This window comes from Clarias gariepinus, chromosome 3 (assembly GCF_024256425.1).
Source record: "Clarias gariepinus isolate MV-2021 ecotype Netherlands chromosome 3, CGAR_prim_01v2, whole genome shotgun sequence".
NCBI lineage: Eukaryota > Metazoa > Chordata > Actinopteri > Siluriformes > Clariidae > Clarias > Clarias gariepinus.
Genome location: NC_071102.1, coordinates 5,128,762 through 5,146,929, shown reverse-complemented (window position 1 = coordinate 5,146,929; position 18,168 = coordinate 5,128,762). Strand labels below are relative to the sequence as shown.

Here is an 18,168-nt window from a genome sequence, read left to right as displayed (position 1 = left end):
TACGTTCAATCTGTAATAAGATGTCTTACTGCTTATTTTCCCCCCTGAATTAGAGCAACACTTGTTCGTGTCCAGGCACCACTACAGGTCGAGGACTCCGTGTGTGTGTGTGTGTGTGTGTGCCCGGCTCTGATTGGCCGACAGCTGCGAGGCCATTTTGTAACACTCTGGATTTGAATTCAAATGTAACTAAAGCGAGGAAAAATATATCTTTGATGTCGTTTTATTTGCGACGGCGCGAAGGAAGTACAGAGGGCGAGTTTGACCGTTTTTTTGTTTGAAGTTTGTGTTTGTTTTATGTTTGCGATTCAAAACAAGGCGACCAATGGGCGCGCGCAGGACGTAACCGGGATGGAAATGCGCGTGTCGTCACGCCTGCGTCACCCGCTGGTGGAAGCGCTGAGCTCGATATAAGTACATGTTTAAAGAGAAAATCGATATTTTGTTTCTTTTTTGTTTCTTTTTTTTTTTTATTCCGCCGGAAATTTGCGGCCGCGTCAGCGAGGGGTTCCGGCTCGCTTGGGTAAGTACTGCTGCGTGTGTGTGTGTTTATTTATTTATTGCTTAACGAAATATAACGTCGTCGAGAAGGAAAGGAGAGAGAGAGAGAGAGAGAGAGAGGAGGAGAGTGAAGGCAAGAAGAAACTCAGGTGGCTGGCTGTCAGTGCGGAGAGAGAGAAAGAGACAGACAGACAGAATGAGAGAGAGATAGAGACATAGAAAGGCGTGGAGAGGGAGAGAAAGAAGGAGAGACCGAGAGAAATAGAGAGAAATAGAGAGAGTGTGACACTTGCAGGGAATCCCTGCTGGAAATATCTGGAAAAACAAAAACAAACTCTCTCTCTCACACGCACACACACACCTGAATGAAAAATCCATGAAAAATTAGATCCAGTCTATATCCCTCTAAAAGTATGATTCCAAACTTTTTTATTTATTTATTTATTTATTTTTTATAAATGCAGACTGGCTAACAGGTGGAAGGCTGAAGTTCTCCTCAAAAATAATGCAAATGTTCTAAAAGGCGTTCTACGCATTCAAAGTTAATAGTAGTGCAGAAGGCTTTGAATAATTTGTATAAAAGTATTGTTGGGTTAAAAAAGTTTATTGATAAAAACTTCAAAGCACTTATGTATGTCTGTCTGGGGAAAAAAGGCGTCTGCTGTAAATGTAAAATTCTTTTGTCAACTGCGTAGGGTACATCTACTACAATAACCACTACTTCTACTACTACTACTACTACTACTTATAATAATAGTCATAATGAGAAGAAGGAGACGACCTAATAATGAGGTCATTCATCATGCAACAAATCAAATCCAAGTGTCCAATCTTAGAAACTGATCACACCAGGTCTAATCTAACAACAAGTCTCTATTCTGTGGATTAATTCTCCTCCTTTGCTGAACCCTGTCCTCCTCCACCTCCTTCCATTGAGGAAGGTTTAGCTACGCATGTGTACTTCTCCTTCCCCAGCTACATGCCACACGCTCACGGACTTCTCGAACCCCCCTGAGATTTGTGCAGATGGTGTTACGACGCGCACCGCACCACGCGGCATGAACAAACGTTCCCACCGGGTCTGATTTACAAAGACTTGACTGACTTAGATAGATCTGAATCATCCAGAGCTGTTTGATCAGATCATAGCCAAAGTTTTGGATCAGAAACTCGGATTAGACCTGTAGGATAATACAATCCGATCAACAGGTGGGGAGGATGATAAAGTGTAAAGGATGTAGAAAGTAAAAAGTTAGGCCAAAAAAAAAAAAAGAAAGTTTCCATACAAGCTGGATAAAAAAAGTTGTCCATCAGCTGTGTAAGCATTGTGTAATTACATCAATAATAATAAGAAGTAGAATGTAAGAAATAACTCTACACCTGTATACACAGAAAACTAATATCAAGCTGTAAATTTACTAGATTTATCACGCAGGGGGTACAAACGATATCCACGATCACATTCCTGCCCACCCAATATAAACAGCAAAACTTTCACCAGGTCTAATAATAATAATAATAATAATCCATTCCAGGTGGAAAAAAAATCTTCAAATCAGAGGGACACCTGTCCATCCATACACGAGCAACAAATCATGTGTAAAGTGTATAATCCCAGACTCGGATTATACCGTTATAGATATAATCCGATCAACTGGTGGGAGTCTGATCAGCTCCACGGTGCTGAAGATCCTGGAGATGGAGATAGTGGTAGTAGTAAAAGTCAGGCGTAGTGCTGAAAGTTTCCAGAGAAACAGGATGTGTTGTTAAAAAAGTCCTTTAACAGCTGTGCAAGCAAACTCAGATAATAATAATAACCGCACAAGTCTAATCCTGAAATCTAAGGCTGAAAAAGCTACACGTTCCTGAAAAGTTTTACCCAGAAATAGTTGTAAAATAAAGCTGCTTTAAAAAATGTATACTACGTAAAAGTAGTAAGAGTCTGGTGTAGAACAGAAAGTTTCTAATGACACTGAATCATTTAACAAAGGTCTTGAAGTAAGATATGCAAGCAAAGTGTAATAATAACTGTAATAACAACAACAAAAACAATAATAATAATAATAATAATAAAATTAGCATGATAATAATAATAATAATAAATAATAATAATGATGATGAACAAAATCTGAAAAAGGTTTATGGAACTACCTTTAACTTTGGATTTATCGAGGTATATTGATAATAATAATAATATAAATAAATAAATAAAAATTCTATTGGAAAAAACATTGTAACATGTTAAATTAGATCCAATATATATATAGGATTAGGTGTCTGATCCCAAACGTTCATAAACGCAGTCTAATTAACAGGTTGAAGCTGATAAAGCACAGTCCTGGAGACTGCCTAATATGAATGAATGTTTTGGATGAAAGTATAGTTGGTTTAAATAGTTTGTTGATGGAAAATTGAAAGCACAGTCTGGATAATGGCGTCTGCTGAATGCCGTGAGTGTAAAAGTCTTTCATCAACTGTGTAGGTTAAGTCTTGCATTACTACTTCAACTAATAATAATAAAGAGAAGAAGAAGAGGAAGTGATCAAATTATAAAGGTTTTAGAAGTATATATTATAAGCTGATTATGAGCGAATGAGCTGAAAGTCAGCTGTAAATGGGGATTTATTTATGTAACATGCAGGAAATAAATATTCCTTTAGTGTTGCAAATTAACTTGTAAATGTTTCTGAATCATATCCATGTAGTAGGGCTTAGAAAGGTGTTGTCTACAAAGTTTTTTTTAGATGTGTTTAGGATGAAAGACCTTCTTCAGCTGAGCAAGAAAAGTGTAATACAACAACTACTACTACTACTACTAATAATAATAATAAATCTAGACATATGTCCAAGCTAATAAGCCATTAAATAACCTGTAATTAAGACCACATTGCACTGTAAAGTGTGACCTCTGAAGCAAGGCATTAATATTCTTCCAGTGTCAGTATTGTTTTTCAACAACTTTAGGGTTTTATCAGGACTGATAATGATTACAGATTCTGATGAGACCTCTATAAATATCATTCGATCAACAGGTGGTAGTCAGTAGGATGATAACGCACATTGCAGATCGATCTGAAGAAGGTTCTCCATATTCTCTATAGAAATAAGATTAAAACTTAAAGTGTAAAAAGGTTTCATGTTTAAGAAAATATTCAAAGGACATTTTTATAGTTGGCAGTGATGAGAGGATTTTATTTTTTGCAAATAATATAGAAACAGTGTGGTTCTGTCGATAAATCATGCTTACGTCTAATAGTAAACCTGGATTAGAGGTATATACCGTAGGGTGGACTTGAGAACGTCAGAAGGGTTTTTCAATCATTATGGGCGATATTTCCCCAACCAGCTTGCAGTCATACTGATTAAAAGATTCCAGTTTATCTGTTTACACGGATGCTCATGCAGTACGTTTGCCGTTTACATACTCAAGTCATTTCATCTATCTTTTTTTTTGTTTATGAAATGTCTCATCTGCTGAAACTATAATAGAATAATATATTAGAGAAAAATATAAATATAAACTAGGCTTCCCAACTTTCCAGATAAATCCCGCCTTTTGCATTATGACTGGTTACAAGAATCTTTCCACTGATGCAAACAACTTATGCATGCTCACATTGTAGATACAAACCGCCGTCCAGTTTAGCTCGGTTCAGTCGCTCGTATTCTGAAAATGCTTCGCATGCCGAGCCAAATCTCTTGCAAAATTTTCAGTTCTTTAAGACGGAAAATTCTTAAGCCGGGGCGTTTGTGTGTTGAGGTACCACAGTTTTAATTTTAACAAGAGAGAAACGATCAGATCAAGTGTTTACATGGTTAATACACGGCCTGGTCAAAAAAATAAATAAATAAATTTTATCACCTTTAGCTTTGATTACAGCACACAATATGGTGTCCAGTTCATTTGTGAAAATGATTCCTCGTGCCCCCTGAACTATTCTTTTACAATCTAAATGCTGGAATATGCCTTTATCATCAGGAAAGAAATAATCCATCACACTGAGATACAGTAGGCTCAATCTGGACTCATCAGGTCACATGACCTTTTTCCATCGCTTCAAAAGCATCTTTATGCTCTCTACCAAATTCCAGCCTCACTAACACTAACTGGTTTCTTATGAAGACACAACTGTTTAGTCCGAGTTCTCATGAGTTCTCATGACATTTTGTGTGTGTGTATGGAAATGCGTTTAATTCATGTTTTTTTTTTGTTTCCGACCACATTTCTTCCACACAGTCCACCACACTACCTTTCAGCACTACCCTTCCAGGTTCGATAATGTGTTTAAGGGTTCTTAACCCAGTTTCAGTAATTTCAGATCTCCTTAGTTGTTTTCTTTGCTTGATGCAACACAATAATTTTAACCTTCTGAAACGGCGACAACCTTTTTTGTTTTATTGTTGTTTTTTTTCGGCCTGGCAGCGTATAAATACAGTACCTATTGAATGGAATAGATCAGCTCAGACTGTTTACGTTGAAGCGTTGATTTTTTATTATTAGTGGAATATTATTGGACTTTTATTCCAATTATTAGGGAAATATTAGGTTTCATGTAAAAGCACCTATTTACGCTACGTACCGATTAATAAGATATACATTCGGATCTATGAGTTAGGAGATCAGTGCTTGTTTTTTCGTACAGAAAGTCTGATTTCCATAGTTTTCACGCCCCAACTATTCCATGTTTCTATCTTAAGGGCTTAATTTAACTAACTTAAAAGCGGTAACAAAACTCATTTTCCCTGTTCTTTTTCTTCAAGTCTTTAAACTCACGAAGGAGAAGTAGAACACTTTTTCTTTAACTATCGTACGTAGTGTATACATACGCAGCTGTTAACCACATCGGCTGAAGGGAGGAAACATCGTACAGTGGCATCGTCAATATTCTTATCCGCATGATGTCATGTCGAGTAATAGCGCTCGAGCTTTACGTCAAGCCGGAGAAACACTTTCGACCACCTAAGTCATCGGGACACTTCAGGAAGGGTGATGCCTCAGCGCCGAAGCCCAGTCGGCCGAAAGCGGCGCGTGTGCGCGGGTGATAATGGCGCGCGCAAGCCAAGATCGAGATAAAACTACGGGGAAGTCGTTAGAGTGACCTGCCGACGCTGGGACCCTCGCAACACTGATAAGACCATTAATAAAAACAACAACTGCTGCTGCCCTCAAATGCTCTTTAAAAATAAATAAATAAATATTCATTATTAATTTTGAAGAAATTTATCTCGGCGAGTGTATTTATATAATTACGAGTCAACATCTTGTCGCCGGCGTTATTTCCACTTTCACAGTTTTGTAGAAACCACAGCAGGGGGACAGGAACGTTTTTATTATAGCCTGTTCCTTATGTGTCAATATCTTTTTTTTTTTTTTTTTCCCATTACAAATACATATATGACTAAATGTTTTCCCCCATAATTTCTCCCCAGTTTGGTCACCTGCCAATTTCCGCCCACCGCTTTTCTCTCTCTCTCTCCCCTATCACACAGAGTGAATGAGTAATCTACACACTTGTAGAGGCGTTTCGGCCTGCTGCTCATGCAGTGTCATAACACACACACACATACACACACACACACACACACACAGAGCGCCGTCTGCCCCCTTCCGCATATATGATCCCAGAGACACCCACGATCACCTCGTGCTGCCGTGATTAATGTCATCGCAGAACGTATGACATGACGTATGACATCTCGGTCATGTCGTGTCATTAGAATAACCACACGTGTCACACCGTTTCAGATGCTGGTATTGGAGTATCGTTTACAACCATAAGTGCGATCTTAGACCTGATATTTAAAGAATCCTGATGCATTCATTTTCCAAACCTAAAATTGTTACGTGACCCTGAATAAGTGGGAAAAAAAACAGGAAATTTGTTTTACTCAGTGGAAAAAGTGTCATACTATACGATATATATTTTAAGGGGTTTTCAGATCATGACTTGTCATTCTTCGATTAAGTACCCGAAAGAGGAAGTAAGGCCAAGACGCAATACTGCTCATTGAAAAAAAAAAAAAATCGAATGTGACATTTCTTCGACCATCAGAGTCTTCCTGAGGTTTGACCTTGTACACCACGCCCTGGAACAAATAAAATCAAATCGTATCTCGTATCTCGGCTTCGGATCGGTTCTCGGGGTAAAAAGTCACTTCCGACTGCTTTCGGTTTGAGTCGGTGGTGTTGGACAGATGAGTGCGCGTCTCTCGGTAGCAACCATTCAGCGTTTGAGAGGAAAGTTTCTGATTTGGTGTCGGTACTCTACAGGTACATACATATCTATATATAGACAGTTTTTTTTTTAAATGATGGTTGTATATCTGCCCAGGCTGACAGGAAGCTGAAAAAGTGAAGACATCACCCAGTTGCGGTCGATACTGCAAGATAATATAATTATAAAACTGTCTGTCTCATAAGTTTTAGGGAATTTTAGTATCGCAAGACAAACCTCAGGCTGCATGTTTTATCAATAAATGCTGCCAAAATCTGCCGATTTTCTTCAAAAGAAGCAGTGATGTGACTATGATGTGAGTTATAGCCGACCACAGACATTTTCCTGTAGAACCTCATCAGCAAACATTAATAACGTTTAAATACAGCATGTTTAGTTTAGTGATGATATCTCTGAAATGCTGACATGCTGGAAAACTTTCACATCAAAGTGTGGTGAGGTCGCCAGGTTCTGATTTATTTATTTATTTATTTTTTTTGTTGCTGAGTCTCGATTCAATCAGATTGAAAGTTTCTAAGAATCCAACAGCATACACAAATTTTTTATTTTTTTTTACTTTTCTTTAAAACATAATCTAAAACAAAAATTGGCTAGTAAATAATGTTTTTATTTACAACCACACAATAAAAATTTTCTCTCCTTTAAAAAAAATCCCTAAAATAATAAAGTGGACAAATCTCCTCTGGAGACATAACACCATTTGATTTTTTCCAACCGCTGCTCTCCGTGCTATCCGTCTGACCTCGTAGACGCCCGTGATCGGTTAGTGTCGCTATGATTATAGGGAACGTGCTAATATCTCCCACGTGAGAGCATGGCCGAGATGCACCGTAGTCTCTAGGTTACAGATGGCTGTAGCAGGATTTGACTCCCATGATTGGACACAAACGCTTTCCTGTCGCGCCACTCGGGAGCTAACCGAACCCGAGGCTAATCAGACGATCTCTGCTGCTGGCTAATCAAGCTTAAACCTGACTGATCCTGGTCACCGGCCGATCGATCGATTCTTTTCCATCGGACGGCATGACATTCTGTAACGTTGCTCATTTTTGATGTACAGTGTGAAGCTCGGGCAGTGATCAGACTGAACACAGAAGAAATTTCCCTGCTGAAAAAGATAATTAATGTAAGAGGAGAGAGGAATCAGGATGTGAAATAGAGTAAGGTTTTTGTATACTCTCTTATTAACATTCATTATCTATTATATACCAGTAAACTGTTGACGGAATCAGGTGCACCCAAGTCTCATTTATGCTCATTTATGCCAACGGCCAGTCGGGTCCGGTCCGATCCAGTCTCATGAAAAAGCCATTGCAGCACAACACTGTGAAAAAAGTAAGATCTGGTCATGATAGAAAGTTCTGAATGATCAGAGCACCCATTGCACCACAAGCGGGGCTCCAACAGGCAAATAGCCAAAGAATGCTGCCTTCAGATTTCCAGGATCCAAATCTGAGTCCGATCCACTGAAGTCCCACCCCATAACTCACAGCACCCTATGAATCCACTGCCAACGCCCTGGTGCCATGCAGAGCCACGGCAAGAACTGCCTCATTGGCACAAGAAGAACCCAAAACCTAGGTGGTGTTAATGTTAACGGTTTTAATGTTATGGCTGATTCGTGTATTTATAATTTTTTTAATCACAGTGCCTTGCACCTCCAGGGTCCGGGTTTGATTCCTGGCCGGGTTCGATTCCTGTCTTTGTGTGCATTGACTTTGTATGTTCTCCTCGTGCTTGGTGGGTTTCCTCCCACAGTCCAAAGACATGTAGGTTAGGATAGTTGGCGTTCCCAAATTGGCCGTAGTGTGTGAGTGCACTGGGCACCCTGTGATGGATTGGCACGCTGTCCAGGGTGTACCCCGACTTGTGTCCTAAGTCTCCTGAGATAGACACCAGGCCCTCCGTGACCCTAAATACATGATTAAACCGTATAGATGATGAGTGAGTAAGTGGTAGACAGTTATGTGCAGTGTATAATATATATATAATCTGCTGTTATAATAGCTTCCTGACGACAGCGAACCCAAGCGAGTAGTTCAGCAACAAGCTAGCCAGAAGACGATTGGCAGTATCATAGCATGTGATATAGGTTGGATAATGTTAATTTTAATACTAATGTTTTTTAATTGAAAAGTCAATCCAAGTGTTCAGGTTCAAGTAGGCTTTATTGTCACTTCAACCATATACAGTTAGTACACAGTGAAACGAAACAACGTTCCTCCAGGACCAAGGTGCTACATGCAACCTAAATTTATAACATAAATTAACAGAAGAGCTAAAACTAGCTAACTAAGAGGCCTAGTTAGCTGGCTAGCGGAGACAAGACAGATTGACCTGACAACATAAATTTTAACAACATAAATTAACAAAAACTAACTAGCTAACCCAGTTTAACTTGGGTAAACTCATGTAGAAGTAGAGAAGGTGAGCGTTACACTGGTCGCGGTGTGAACCATGATGATCTTAGGATCTAACGTCTCTCTGTAAACGGGGAAGAAACCGCTAGTTGAGATGACTACCCCAAGTCGACTAGGAGGGGGTAACAAGATGAGGGGACGCTCTCTGTGGTTTTTACTGGTTATAGGTGGGAAATTTGTAACCTCGTCTCATACGCAGGATAAGAGCAGGGCCTGGACTATAAGCCGGTCTTTATTTTATAACACGTAATAAATTCTGGGTTTTCTTTTACACCTTAATCTGAGGTTGTGTCACTTTGCGAGTTGAGGAATGAATTGACCGACTTTTCATTCACGTAAGGTTTGTAATGGTAAGCAATATATGACAATGGAAATATTACCAGGTATAGTATGGAGAAGAAGTTTTACAAAATGGAAATATTCAGGAATTGTAGTTGCTACCATTGTCCTGAGCCTTCAGGGTCCGGGTTCGATTCCCGACTCGGGTCTAAGTGCAGGGAGTCTGCATGTTCTCCCCGTGCTCGGTGGGTTTCCTCCAGGTACTCTGGTTTCCTCCAACAGTCCAAAGACATGTGGGTTAGGTTAATCAGCGTTCCCGACCTGCCCATAGTGTCTGAATGTTGACTGGAGGTCCTACTACAGCAATAAAAATGGGAATGAATACAACGTACATCATTGGCCTTTACAGTCCAGAGTTGGACTACAGACGTTCCTAGATGGAGGGATGGATGTATAGTTAAGTGTTATGCATTTCCAGCATTCATATTGTTTTTCTAGCGATTGCTACGCAGTTCGCAAAACTTTGCATATCCGTACAACAAATCGCAAATGTAATAAACCACAACGAGAAATTTCACACATTCCACACCACTGATGTTAACAGACACACACACACACACACCTTAGGACAGTGCGTTTAAAGCTACCACTGTGAATTAGTGTCAGATTAAAAGCCGGGGAAATCGCGGTAGGTGTCCTCGCGTTATTGTAAGCAGCTCTAACATGGTTACCGTTACAAAGCCGTAGCTCTGGGGCCCCATCCCACCTCTTCAGAGAGCTGTTGAGACTTTGTTAGCCTTATTAGACGCCTCACAAAGTAATTCGAGTCTTAATTCGAGAATTAGGGACAATTCCAAGTGATACAAATGAGAAAAAGGAGCACAGAGGAAACAAAGACTAAGATAAAGGAATAACACACAGATTTAGACCAATTCAGACTTGTTTTATCGAGTTATGATCCTGAGCGAGGTTTTAAAAAATAAAAAATACGCAAGTACTACATAAACAGTCGAATGAGGGCTGTAATGAATGTAGGACTTTTTTTTTTGTTGTTGTTGTTGATGTCATCGAGAAATCCCCCCCCCCACCCAATATCGTAATCGTTATGGAATGAAACAGGTATTGTAATTTCAAGTGCAATGATTTAATCATGTCACAGTGATTTAAGTTGGACATTTTCCCCTCTCGCCTGGGAAAGCCCAAACCTTCTCATATAGTAATTAAAAAGTTTTTATTTTTTTTTTTTTTAAATGTTCTCCTGGCTTTTTAAGGATCTCCCATCTATAATTTTTTACCCAATGCGTGCTTTTAAAACGCTCGGCTACATGTCTTCGGCAGTTGCATCACACGGCACTGAACCATCCAGAGATGTTAACTAGGTTACAGTTGTTGTGCAAAATGCTTCCTGGAAAGTAAGCGACAGGGTGTTTGTGTGTGTGTGTGTGTGTGTGTGTGTTTGTGTGTGTGTGTGTGTGTGTGATTTCCAGAGTCGTGACAGGTTTAGCTCTACACCTGAATGAAAAATCCGTCAGCAGAACATCGTGCATCTCTTAGTAGCGATGACTTTATTCAGTTTTTAGTGCATGCAAGTTTTAAACAAAACCTTTAACATTTTAATTTCTTCGTGAAAAATCATTTATTTAGCAAGTTTTTTCTCGATGGAAGTTAAAAACCATTGAGAAAAATGTTGAAGCCATTGGTTTCTTGTATTTTTCTACAACATTTAAAATTTGTTTCTACAACATTTAAAATATGGTTATTGGTAAACAGGATATAATAATAATAATAATAAACATAATTATAATAATAATAAGTAGTAGTAGTTTAGAGGTTAAGTAGTGTAATCTAAAGCAAAACCTTTTTGCATTATCTGTGCGTGTGTTTATGTGGATTTGCCTGTGTGTGTGTGTGTGTGTGTGTGTGGTGAGTCAGCAGGTCGTGACTGACCTCTTCCGCAGCCAGTGTTGGTCAGGACAGCCTGTCTGTCTCTGTGCCTACTGGTGTTTTGTCTCTGTGTGTGTATGTGTACACACATGCCTGCTGCACTGATCCCTGTGTTATATGTGTATGTACAGTATGTATGTGTGTTATAGGGTTGATACGAACCATATATACAACATTCAAAAGTCTCGGTTGAACCACATACCTTAATAATGAATAAAATGAATAACAGAACAACAAACCAGGGATTGAAGGCTTTGATGAATAATGGGAACCTGTAACTACACCTTTTTAGTAATTCTCTTCTAGGAAGTCTACAGGAAAACCCGGAGGTGTTCGGAGACGGAGCTTTTTCAGAGCTGTCGTTTACAGATAAAGGAACGTCATTGGAAAAAATATGAGCGCTTATTAATTATATCATTAGGATCATATCATTTAAGTTTATAGTTGATGAAAGGTTAGCGATTGTGGTAGAAAAAATAGACAATCAAGGAGTGTATGTCAGCACATGACTGTTGGATTCTTGGATCAGGCTACGCTCACATTACAATTGTTCTTACAATTGTTTGATTACGATCTTACAGTATGGTCAGGTCAGATTTGCATGTCATGAAGTTTCACCTTCATTTTTACAAATGACTTCTATCTGACTCTAATGGATACTTCTGTCCTTTGAAGCGCCGCGTCAGGTCTTTGCTGACGCCATCTGGGTCATCATATCTGTATGACCACGCGTTCATTTCAAATAACTGATGTGATTTTAGCAAAAATTCAAATGCTTGGGGTTTTGCCCCCCGGGGAGGTGAACAGGCAGTTAGTCGTGCCGTCACGTCTCGCTTTTAGCTGTTTTAGCAGCCGGGTTATGTAAGTCGCCCTGGATTAAAGCGTCTCCCAAATGCCGTACATGTAAATATAAATGTAAATGCTAGCACTGCTAGGAAATTCCTGTGCAATCGGCGCCGACTGACGTCACCAGGCACAGGCAAAAAAGAGCTGATCGTGCTGGTTCAAGTCACATGGCTACGTATCAGACATATATATCCAGTCTATTGACGTACCAAAGTGACTCGGATCCGATCTGGAAAACAGACAGACATAAAAAAAAAAATTACAAATCAGATCTGTCTGATAGTCACTTTAGGCTGATAATGTGAACGTAGCACTTTAGTGTAACCGTCTCACACGAAAATCCCTGTTATGTTATAAAAATGTTCCATATAATCAACTATAAAGTTGAACAAAATCAATCATATTATTATGCTAAAACAAACAATGAGTCTCTTTTAAAAGAATCCATATTCGACTTTTGTTGCATTTGTTACCGTGAGATTTGTTATCGTGCCTGCTCGCTGCGATATCCGAGCCGATCTGATCATCAGTTGCTAGTTCACACTCCATAGCGCTCCCGAGTATCAGATCAATGCAATACCTAGTTTCTGTAGTAACACCTAACTCTTAGGAGCGTCTACGGCGGAAATGTTCAATTCTAATCTTAGCCTAATATAATTCTAATCTAAGTCTGAGGTTAATTCATTAAGTAATTTTGTTCTATTCGTTTGTAAAATTGAGAAGATGATTGTTAATAGCTGATGTAATGTACATGTACAACACTTATTGTTTTGAGACTCGAAGGTCAGCCGTTCTGGAACGGTTCTTGGAAGAACAGTATTGTGTCAAGTGCGTTTGCAAAACCCATCAAACACCTCATGATGGAACTGTCTCTTGTGAAGACCTTCTCAGGAAAGCAAGACCAAAACTGAGCTCTGCTGCAGAGGAGAAGTCTATTTAGAGTCACCAGCCTCAGAAATCACCAATTACCAACCGTGAAGGATTTACAGAGCAGAAGTAGCAGATACATCTCAACATCACCTGTTGAAGGTGCATTGTTTTACGGAGCACAAAGAAATAAAAATCAAGAATTACAAGGTTGACTAGTATGATCAATCATAATTGCTGGGGTATATGGCATCACTCAGCCATTGATTATTTATTATTTAATTTCCTTTGATTTAACATCAACTACAGTGCACAAACCAGGAAACTATGTACTTAAAAGGAAAAAAAAGGTTATCAGATTTTATATATCTAACTAACTAATCTATATCAGTTCTCATTATATGATAAGGTTTTATAGTTCGGTATAAGACTATTCTAATAAGGATATCAATTATGCACTTGCCTTTGTCTTTGTAAACAAAATTGGTCCACTAACTGACCTTTACAGGGGACAAAAAAACACATTTGTCAAAGTCTAGGGACTATTGTGGGACACATAGCTGTTAAAATACACATCAGTAATGTTGTATTGTTTTCAGTGCTAAGGTGTTCTGAGTCTGAAGCTGAGTCATAACAGAGGTACTATGAAATTTCCTTTGACTCACTGGCGGGTTTCCCAGTCGCTCACACGTAGGTTCAGTCACACCGTGCCGAGTTTTACTCCTAACACCTTGTTTAGACTACTACTTTTTAAGGCATTGATTTTAGTAATTTATTTAAAATTTCATACCAACTGATAACGGTATTTGCTGTAATTAGGACCCCACATGCGTAGTGGTTGGCGCTGTGGCCTTGCACCTCCAGGATCATGGGTTCGATTCCCGGCTCTGGTCTGTGTGCGTAGGGTTTGCGTTTTCTCGCCGTGCTTTGTGGGTTTCCACCGAGTAATTCGGATTCCTCCCACAGTCCAAAGACGTGCAGATTAGGCTGTCTGTCATTAAATGTCATTTCCAAATTACCGGTAGTGTATGAGTGTGTGTGTGTGTGTGTGTGTGGATTGGCTCCATGCCCGAAGCCTCCTGGAATAGGCTCTAGGTCCCCTGCAACTCTGTACATGATAAGCGGTATAAATGAATGAATGAATTAATTAATGCCACATTATTTGTGTATGTGCTCCAGTAATCAGGCTTCTTATTGTTCACTATTCTGGGTCACCTAAAATATCTTTTTGACAGTTGTCTTTAGAAACTTTGATTAATCCTTTTTGTCTCTTTGCAGAGACGTGTTTGCAATGGACACCTCCTGATGCTCTACAACAGGACAATGAACTTGGCTGTCCTGTCACATGGACACTGATAGAAGCCAAACCTCTATGCAACACTTGCAGCTGATTGCATAATGGACTACTTTGGTGACCCCAACATTTTCGAGGATTGTTTTTCCTCAGACCATGTTTCTTTGGCGGATGAGCTGGACCTTGGCTCAGGGTTCGACCCTCTGCAGCTCAATGCGGTGGATGCTGAGAAACACCCTGGAATGGTGGCAGGTTCCATGCCATCTGCTAACCAGCATGGGGTAGACTACCATCAACAAATGGGGCAGTTTGATGGGATGAAAGTCCAGACGACCATGGCACAGTCTTATCCTACCCAAGGAGGAGACAGCAGTGTCGGAGGCGTTTTCATTAACGAGCAGTCCCATTTTCAGGACACAACCATAAATCCAGCTGCTCAGACCAACGGACTGTATCCCAACAGCAGTCCGATATGGGGGGAACGGAGAGCAAATGCCTACCACCATCAGCAGCTTCAGCATCAGCAGCATCAACAGCTTCAACAGCAACGGCAGAAACAACAGCAACTGCGTCAGCATCAGTTTCAGGAACATTTTCAGCATCGTCAAGGCCAACAACGCCATCAGTTCAATCAGCAGCATTCACATCTACAACATGGTCAGCAGGTTTTGAGCCAGCAGCAGCTGCCAGCTCAGCACCAGATCCGGCAACACATTAACCCCCAGATTTTACACCGGCAAACAAAGAGTTATCCAGACCATACAAACTTTTACTACCAGGGGAATGTTCCAACCCACCAAAGTCATCACAGGTCAATCAATTCAGAGGGAAGCCCTTTTCATCCGGGGGTTGATCCACAATCTAAGTCTTACCTTGATGTACCGATGATCGCGGCAACATCTCAGCAACAAAGCGGGTTTGAGATGGCTCAAACGGTACAAGGGTTTCACGGCGTTTTCAACTCCAATGGTAATAATCTTGGGTACCATGTACAGTCTTCCCCTGCGGCCTATACCCTGTCTTCCTGTTCAGCCAATATGGCTTCTTCTTATCCTTCCTCTCAGTATTCCTTTTCTGGTCAACCTCCTTCTGTCGTAACTTCATCACAGCCTCACGGCACCATTCCACCTGGTTCTGAAATCGGTCCCGGGAACTCCAGCTGCCTGTTCATGGCAGATCATTTAATGGAACAGCAGCAAAAGGGCCCAGGAAGCCATCCTCAGGCGTGTCCTTTTCGTTCCCTACAGCCTTCTAAGCCAGTCCAGAATGCTTACGGTGGTTCTGAGATGTTCTCCGAAGGCCTAGCTTCTTTTTCCACAGCAAATGGACCTTTCTCAAATGAGATGGACAACAACCACGGCGTCAGCGGTAGTGGATTTCAGGGTCTGGATGAGGTCTCATTGCTAGATCATCAGCATGGAGGCATTGGAGCAATAGGAGAAGGTCATAATATCCTGGAAGAAGAGCTGTTGCCTGAGCTTGAAGCTTTTGTTCAGGAAGAGACAGCTGGGTGGAATAATACAAGGCACGATGAAGAAACTCGAGGAAAAGCAGTAAATCATCTGGAACGAGAGAAAAACATGGATTTTAAGGATTCACTAACTTTGCATTATGCGGCACAGGTAAGATCATTCATACTTCTGTTAATACTGTATTTTACTGTTTAAAGGTCCCGTGTTTTACAATTTCTTTTAACAAGTTAACACAGGTCTCAGAGCTCCTCCTAAAGGTCTCCCATTATTTTACTCCTCCTTCAAATGCACCACTTTCGTGTCTATGTAAATGAGCTACTGCTTAGCCACACCCCACAGAGAACAGCATAGCTGAGCAACATGCCAGGGGATGGGATCTTCTCACATGAGGTCACAGTAGGAAAAAATCTAATTGGCTTGTTAAAAAATGGAAAAAGTATCATACCATGGTACTTGAAGACATTTCCACGATACACTATGTGCATTATAGTAAAGGTCTGCTAACCACCTGACAGCAAAATCTGATCCCTTGTTCAAACTGCAGGCAAATCCGATTTGCTTCACAAATCTGATCTTAGGACTGACTCCACACTGTTATTTGAAAGTGGTCAGATCGGGTCAGACTGGCAGCCCAAATCCAACACATTGTCAAACTACCTGCATGGTCGTGGTGACGAGTCCGGAGGTGTGAGTACACCGTAGCATGTGTGTTGTGTTACGTTCAATCCTAGCGACTTTAAACAAGACAGATAACAAAAAGACGTGTAAGAATGGAGATCACATCTCGCCCATATGGATGTGGTGCAACTTGGTCACACCAGACAATATCAGCGGTCCCACTTGGGTGTAGTGAGTGACAGTCAGTTTGAAATCTGATTTGAGTGGGTTCCGGACTGAAGCAGATCTCTATTGGAGTCTGATTTCAAACAACCTTTGGATGTGGTTCAAATCGGATTAACAAGAATTTTGGGAAATAAAGGATTTTATGTGATTGTTTTTTTTTCTGCTCTTTAGACTACACAAAAGCAATCTGATTCCGATCTGGATATGCAAAAAAAAAAAAAAAAAAAAAAAAAAAATGGATTTGGCCTGGCAGTCTGAGCATTTCCTTAGTGTTACATTTAAACAAGTAAAAAACAATAAGTTGGATGACACTATAATGGTGCAAAATAGAATAAAAAACTCTTATGAAAATAAAACTGAACATTTTATGGTACAAAACTTTTACATCAAATCTGCTGATCCAGATAGAACTTCAAATTATTATCTAAAATCATTGAGAGTGTTATAAAAAGTATATCATAATATGTACAATTTGTGAAAAAGTGTACAATGATGCAATTTATCAAATTATAGATATGGTACCCTCATGTTCCCGACGCCGAATTGGCATTTTGTTCATGACGTGATGTTGCTTTGGCCTGAGGAGATACCTGTTCCATCAGAGAAGTTAACCTCCGTAGATGTAATAACCTGGCCATTTAGTACATTCAGGTCGTCAGCTGACTTCATTTTTCTGCCACATAACCTTGTTGATCTGCCTCAACAATCACAGCTCTGCCTCCAGTGGCTTGTACCAAGGCCACTATGCATGATGGATTGGTATGGGTATAGAAATACTCTAACTTTCACTATTACTTTCACTAGCTCTGGTTTTTACTAATGCTGTTTTTTTACCATGCAACTTCACCAAACCTTTAAGTGATCTCCATTCATGATTCTTAAATGTGTTCCCGAACAAATCTATTCCACAAAGTTGATGGTTCAGCGCTTTCCTTCCAGGTTTTAATAATGTGTTGAAGGGTTCCTAATGTAGTTCCGGTCATTTTAAATCTCCTTAGTTGTTTTCTTTGCAATAATTTGGCCCTTCTGAAATGCCGATTTTTTTTTGGGCCAGGTAGTTTGTAACTTTGCTTTCATGATTCCCTCGATTGCAACCTTGCATGTTTAAGTTCTAAGAGAGAAAGAAAAGTTTTAAACTGTAGTACACCATGTTAAAAAGGTAAAGGCAAGTCATAGATTAGACTTCCTTGACAGTCAGAGAGAAAGCAAAAAAGGAAGGGAAAGGTCTTCCGGGGGCTTGAGTACGTCAGCGTATCAGAGTTTTTCGTCTGATTAAGAGTGGCAGCAGCAGCGCTCAGGACTTACGTGGGTTAAGCACGCTTAAGGCTATAACAAGATGTTGGTCAGGCCAGCCGAGGGCTACCACAACAACGTGCGCTCTGGAGGGTTGCAGTGCGGGGGTAGATGTTCTTGCTTGTTTGTGTTAGTGCTCATGTGGCTGAATGTTTGTTCGTGTTAGTGGGTGG

The 18,168-nt window shown here is 40.1% G+C and overlaps 1 protein-coding gene across 7 annotated transcripts in view; it reads left to right on the top strand.

Moving 5' to 3' along the window:
- The first annotated feature begins 241 nt into the window (after positions 1 to 241).
- chd9 (chromodomain helicase DNA binding protein 9) overlaps positions 242 to 18,168 on the top strand; it is a 100,914-nt gene continuing 82,987 nt past the window's right edge. For 4 of the 7 annotated variants that reach the window (XM_053493384.1, XM_053493387.1, XM_053493386.1 and 1 more), the window contains exons 1-2: positions 243 to 523; positions 14,372 to 16,009. In XM_053493384.1, coding sequence (XP_053349359.1) covers positions 14,492 to 16,009 — 1,518 coding nt within the window. In that variant the 5' untranslated portion in view covers positions 243 to 523; positions 14,372 to 14,491. Of the gene's footprint in view, positions 524 to 14,371; positions 16,010 to 18,168 lie in introns of all 7 variants that reach the window. The other 3 variants (XM_053493383.1, XM_053493381.1, XM_053493385.1) reach the window with 2 other exon arrangements.